Consider the following 6,523-nt stretch of genomic DNA (forward strand, 5'->3'; position numbering starts at 1 on the left):
TCATATAGATACAAGAGAACGATAGGAGAACTATTGATGTATAGTTTCATACATCACCTATCTAAATAGAATCCTAGCATGCATGTCGATATGAATAGTTGCACCTTTACAAATCATAGCATATCCCCTCAGCATCCAGACTATGGTTACTCTGACCTAACATTTGGCGCGCACGGAGGATGTGATCCCACAATAATTACAAAATCTCATTCTCCATCAGATGAATCACTAGGGAAATGAAAGGGGGTGGTGGGTTGGAGTTCACATATGGCCATAATTGAGCAAAGGGTTGATAACTTGAATAATGTCATCGGAGAAGAGAAAATGCCTCCATCCACCATGAAGGAGTTGGCAGATTAAACAAACTGATTGAATTTGCACATTGGTTTGGAAAAAACACAATGCATTGGAAGAGGCTTTTGTACTTTCTAGCACTATGCTTCTGGGTTGCCACTTCTTCTTGCAATTGCTCCTCCTCTCCCTTGCTCAATAGTAGTTGTGTTTTGAGATTGTCTAGTTTCATCTCTGCCGCTTGGAGGTCCACCTCCTCAATTTGCGAGCGGTTATAAGGGTCCACAAGACCAATCCCACAATCACTCTGTATGAAGCCTAGCATGGCAAGAATCCATTTAACGCTCACTTGTGCATCTTTGGTTGCTTTGCCTATGGTGAAATGACTAAGCCACACCACAAATTTAATTGTTAGGGTATAAAATATATATTTGTTGTTTACATGCGAAAAGCAAAGATTTCAAGATTTATCATTCCCAAATCACGCATATCTTGACTAGTCAAGATAAAATTTTGAGGAAGTTACAATTCAACCATATGTACCAAAAAGATAGGTGTGAGCTCACAAATTGGTTACATTACATTATTGCCTCTATTTAATGGTGAGTGTACCAAGTATAAATCCTAAAAGAGGTACATGTACAACCTAAACCTTTATTAGCATGTACTGAAAAGATAGATGTGAGCTCACAAAATGTTTACATTACATTATTGCCTCTATTTAATGGTGAGTGTACAACCTATGCAAACTTCAAGTGCTGTCATGGATCAACCCATTATCAAAGCATATAGACAAGATATGCTTAATGAGGATAGGATTGAAAATGAGTAGTGTAAAGGTATATTAAAATGGTCGGTTCCATCCAATCCACCTATGCCCAGTGACGCCTCTATTTGTACCCGCATGTAGTTGTCACTAAGACAAATTCTGTGTCCGATAACTCCAAACAATGAGCATGTGAAAGTTCGCATTGTGCGAACGATATATTTGACCTCTTTTGCCACAAATACATTAAAAGTTGTAAATATACCCAAGGGCTGATCAAATTGCTAAAAGGAGAGGATTTAAGTATACCAAATGTTGCAAAAGATAGCCAATCAATTGTTGGTCTACTGTTAATATATCATCAATCTAGCCAAAGACAGAACTTACTTAAAGATTGATAGAAAACCTTGCAAAGACTCCATCAAAAGCTGTCCACACAAAAGGGAACAAACTATGTTCCAACCAGTTACGTTTGGTGTGTGTAGATTTCCCATGAACAAGAGAGATAATCATAAGGTTTTCTTACAAAGGAACTTGGGTAACATGTGCATAAATGCAAGCCTCCATTGGTCTTCGTTGCCATATATTTGGCACCAGTACCCTTATTTGGGTAGAGGTTAAATTACAAATGAGTTTTCTTTTACGTGGTGGCATTTCTGTGGGGGGGGGATATCTTTTCTGGTTGCTTCCTGTTATCCACATTCTTAGAAATCATTCAAATCAGCAAAAAAAACTGGATCATAAGGTATCTATCAATACATCGGCGAGCTCCCAAATAACTAAATTTTTAACAAGGACAGGTACAGTTCCATTGTTGAAGACAAAAACACGGGCAGCCTGGTCGATTGCCTTGGTTGGATACACACGACAAGTTATACACACTCTTCCTCCAAGAGCAAAGGTTTCTACAACTGAGTGATCCACCTACATCCATGCATACCAACATGTTACTTGCAGCTATCTATGTTTACAAGCACTCATTTGTGAAGATACATGATTCGACTTTCGTAAACAAGCACTCATTCATGAAGATGCATAGAAAGAGCTGTGAACAATTTTGATGCCCATTTACCAGTATGTGAAGATTGAGATAAGTCTGCCCTCCTTTTAAACTGTAAGAGCTGCCATAACTTGTCTTGTCAAGGTTTGTCTCTAAAGAGGACCTGAAAGCATAACCATCTCTCTCTCTCTCTCTCTCTCTCTCTCTCTCTCTCTCTCTCTCTCTCTCTTTAAAAAAAAGTTTCACACATTCCTCAGAGATTAAAAGCTGTGAAAATCCTTCCCACAATACTTGCAACCCTCTCAGATTCAAGATTTTCCCCTCTATAAACTTCTTTTTAATGGGGAGTCGGGCTCAATAAATCCAACCCTCATCTCCCTTGTACTAGTTCCTAGATCTTTAAGGCCTCTTGGGATAGTTTCCTACGACGTTAAAACTCTCGTCTTCTCCGGTGTGTGGGTGGGTGTGTGTGTGTGTGCGAGGAAAATGGTACAACCTTTCTATCACCCAAGTGTGGTAGATTGGTTATGCCATTTCTCTCTTGAATAACAGGTCTTGAGTTCAACTCCTAGTCGGCTAGATCTTTAAGGTCTCTTGGGATAGCTTCCTATGACATTAAAACTCTGTTCTTCTTCTTCTTCTTCTTCTTCTTCTAAAGTAATTAGTATTAACAAAGAAAATTAGAGAGAGAACAAGAGGCTTGGGGTTCAATGGAGCTTTAGCATGCTTTTCCACATGCCTCTCAATGGTATCAGAGCAGGTTGAGATCGCCTCATGCCCACATGTGCTTTTCCCCAGATCAGTCATAGAAGCAATCTCGACATTCTTTACCCCTCTTTGAAGTCGTTTGAGCGCTTAGAATCTTACTCATAGCTACGTAGATTAAGATACTCCACAGAGGCCTTCAAATTCACAAGGTGTATTTTTCGTCATCTATGCTACAGGTAAACACCTCTTTCAAGAACGTAGATTAAGATACTCCACAGAGGCCTTCAAATTCACAAGGTGTATTTTTCGTCATCTATGCTACAGGTAAACACCTCTTTCAAGAAGCATGTATTCATGACTTTGTGCTAAGATTGTCTCCAGAAGTTTTTCTCTTTGAAAAATACCTATAAACATGGATTCTAAATTCATGCACATCTATATTTTAGCATGCACCAAAATTCTGAAAGATAAGACTAGAAATTACTGGCATACAGTAAACAAACATTTTCAATATACATACCTGCTCTGATCACTGCAGACTAAAACTTTCAATCCATCTTTACTTTGAACGATGACGAAGAAAATAGCAGTCTGCTCTACGAGATCATCACTTGCAAGAACCAACAACCCAAAAGGTCCAAGAACACCAATTCTGGATGCTCCCTTTTCACTGCATATAAGCTCCACATTAGAAGCAGAAACATCTATCGCTTCTGCTTGGATCTGCTCTGGCAACTGAAAATCCACATCAATCTCTAGCTGCAAGATAGCAACAATAGCCAAACAAATTGAAGATACTGCATGATAACAACGAAACCAGACAAACTCTAATGCTAATAGTGACAACCACATGAGGAGACATGCACTGACAGACAATCGATAAGCAGTCTCATCCCCAAAAGGTCCCTAGTGTGTTGATTTGTAGCAGTGCACGACTGCATCAAATGCTTGCTAGTGTTTTCCCATCTGGAAAATTTGCAACATCTAATTTACAACTTTGTTGCCCCTCTCCCAAGTCCCAGCTAATAACAAATGCTAAGCATAAGACAGAAGCTGCAGCACTCTATGCATATCTATGATGTCATGGATCACAGAAGGCTTGCAAAATACGATAGTAGTGTTCATCAAACATATCAAACGAGCAGTGAATAAAAGCCATGCACAACCACAGAAGCCACCAAATATGCACTATGGCCATGGGAAGCATCTATACCCTGCCTTGCAAAAATACATCAATTATCATGGACATTAAGATTCAACATGATTGAGCTGTGGTCTTAAACCCTGGCAAATCCATCATCTAAACACAGCACTGTCATCATGGACATTATGATTCAACATGATTGAGCTGTGGTCTTAAACCCTGGCAAATCCATCATTTAAACACAACAGTCATTAAGATTTGATTGCAGTGATGATCATGCCGATGAAACGTGTCTTCTGCCATTTAAGAAACCCGTTGGAAACAAAGGAAACGAATCATGCGAAAGAGGTCTCATTTGTCACCCACCACAAGAAGATCGCAAAACACAATCCCCCCCCACACCACCAACCCCTCGCGCGCAAAAAAAGAAAAACAAAAAATAAATGATAATGATGATTTTGGATTATACCTGAGCACCTTTGATGCCCTTCACTTGCATAATGGCTTCTTTTCCTAGAGGCAAACTCTCAAGAGAGACCTTAGTTTTGCGCAAACTTTCCACCTCTTCTATAGGCCACTGCAGAATGCTGTAGTTTGTGTGCGGATCAAGCCACACCATTCTCGGAAAGGACTAGGGGAAAAAAACCCTTATTATTCTGCACATACACATCCTCATAGAAACTAGAGGCATCAGAAGATTTCCATCAGTTACCTGCACAGATGCCCACCCTTTTGCTATGTCAGCTTTCTCAGCATCTGATTCGTTAACCCATCCAATTAGTATACGCCGGTTTTTGTTGCCATCATAAAATGACTTAGATGCATAATATTTTCCATAATCATAACGTAAGCCAATTCCTGCATCAAGGTCAGCTTGCACAGGGGTAAAAGAATCATTGCTGGTCACGTAGGTTCCCACCACATAGTAATCGTACACGCAGCTCACTTTTAGTACATGCATCACATCCTTCCCATTTGACGAGGTGTTGAGCCCATGCTTACCCAATAAAGGCACTGGGTAAAAATCAGGGCACTCCCACATGCCAGTGGAATCGACACTATGCAATGGGGCACTTCCTCTCTTCCAAGTCAAAAAATCAGAGCTTGTATACAACAAAGCAAGACCAGTCATATTTTCTTGCGAACCAATCAGCATTCTCCATTTTCCATCTTCCCCTACCCATGCTGTTGTAGGGTCACGAAAGAAGTTGCTGTCAATGCCTTCAGGAGCTGTTACGATGGGATTTTGTGGAGCTTTTACCCACTTGCGAAGCAATGGGTCTTCATGGTCAGCAGGCATAGCCAAAGCTTGCATTTGCACCTTGCGATCAGGCGAAGAGGGCACATTGCTCCATCCTGTGTAGACGAGGACAGGCTTCCCATCATTTACGAAGGTTGCTGAGCCCGACCAACATCCATACATGTCATACCATTGATCGGGGGCTAGGGCTACTTCCAAATGATGCCAATGGACCAGATCCTTCGAAACTGCATGCCCCCATGAGATATTGCCCCATACAGCTGCGTATGGGTTCCATTGATAGAACAAGTGATAGTAGCCTCTGTAAAACATGGGCCCTGCCAAGAAAACACACACGAGCGTACATAAGCCCTGCCACTTGCTTGATGGAACTACGGATTAACAAAAGGGGACGAAGTCTCACCATCGGAGCTTCATATGAGTTCAAAGAGGGGGGTGGGCGCTTGTGATCTCACCATTTGGATCTGGAGACACGGCCGCGAGAGAAAGGTCCCCATTGCAGTCCCATGCATGAAAAAAGAAACACCATGAGCCAACTTCTGCCTGTGTGTGTGTGTGTGTGTGTGTGTGTGTGTGTGAGAGCGAGAGAGAGAGAGAGAGAGAGAGAACCATTCATCCAATTTTTTGAAGGTTGGAAATGGAAGGCCGTTCTGTGGAGTTGATGGAGCTCTGAAGGCGAAAAGAAGAAGATATAATAGTACAGCGTCGACACGCATAGCAGGAAGATGCAGGGGACGGCCATACTTGCTCGACTGTGGCCAGAGCACAGCGTGAAAGGGAACAACTGCATGGTGTGTGTGTGTGTGAGAGAGAGAGAGAGAGGGAGAGAGAGAGAGAGAGATTGCAGAAGAAGCGACGAGTAAGCTTTCAAGATCCATACTGGGGATACGAGCAAGGAGCAGGTCTATGAATACCGATTCACGATTTTTAAACTTATTGGTGGAGATGGTGATCGTAATTAAGGTTTGAGTCGTCTCACTTGTCTGGTCAATGGTGATTCCAAGCTTGGAAAGTTCAGCTTGTACCTTCCAAGCCCTCCATACCTAAACAAAGATCTGCAAGACATAGGAAGGTTGTGGAGCCAAAGAAGGAGGGAGAACTTTTAAAAAGATAGCGTTGTTTAAGAGAAGTGAGCTTTTGGTGCAACTTGTGATCAACATAACTAATGAGGGACCATCTATATGTATTCTATAACGGCACTGAGAGTGCTTTTTACACGTGTCGAGAGCTGCGAGCTGAAGGCTACAATCCAAAAGTCCTCTGCGCATGATAAAAAGGGAGAGAGAAAGAGAGAGAGAGAGAGAGAGAGAGGCCGCCGAAGGCGACCGACCGTACTAATATCAACAAGATGTA

At 41.7% G+C, this 6,523-nt stretch overlaps 1 protein-coding gene across 3 annotated transcripts; it reads right to left on the bottom strand.

Moving 5' to 3' along the window:
• Positions 1-1,384: 1,384 nt before the first annotated feature.
• LOC147427476 (beta-fructofuranosidase, soluble isoenzyme I-like) lies at positions 1,385-6,227 on the bottom strand. 3 transcript variants are annotated; one of them, XM_086496460.1, is made up of 7 exons: positions 5,780-6,227; positions 5,626-5,634; positions 4,622-5,487; positions 4,379-4,540; positions 3,286-3,524; positions 2,130-2,220; positions 1,385-1,981 (listed from the first exon to the last, which is right to left on the bottom strand). In XM_086496460.1, exons 1-7 carry the CDS (start codon positions 5,958-5,960, stop codon positions 1,796-1,798), a joined length of 1,734 nt encoding a protein of 577 aa, XP_086352586.1. In that variant the 5' UTR covers positions 5,961-6,227; the 3' UTR covers positions 1,385-1,795. The 3 variants fall into 3 exon arrangements, with proteins under 3 accessions (XP_086352586.1, XP_086352587.1, XP_086352588.1); XM_086496461.1 differs by having other exon boundaries at positions 5,574-5,634; positions 5,780-5,918; XM_086496462.1 differs by lacking the exon at positions 5,780-6,227 and having other exon boundaries at positions 5,574-5,760.
• Between the last annotated feature and the right edge of the window lie 296 nt (positions 6,228-6,523).

This window comes from Adiantum capillus-veneris, chromosome 23 (genome assembly GCF_014529385.1).
Source record: "Adiantum capillus-veneris isolate H3 chromosome 23, ASM1452938v2, whole genome shotgun sequence".
NCBI lineage: Eukaryota > Viridiplantae > Streptophyta > Polypodiopsida > Polypodiales > Pteridaceae > Adiantum > Adiantum capillus-veneris.

Bases quoted from the DNA above. Each gene is read 5' to 3' on its own strand.
- LOC147427476 (XM_086496460.1), bottom strand. From the start codon at position 5,960: ATGCAGTTGTTCCCTTTCACGCTGTGCTCTGGCCACAGTCGAGCAAGT. The intron at 3,525-4,378 runs GTATAATCCAAA...GCTATCTTGCAG, and splicing joins AGGGCATCAAAGGTGCTCAG to CTAGAGATTGATGTGGATTT. The intron at 1,982-2,129 runs GTAAATGGGCAT...GCATGGATGTAG, and splicing joins ATCTCAATCTTCACATACTG to GTGGATCACTCAGTTGTAGA.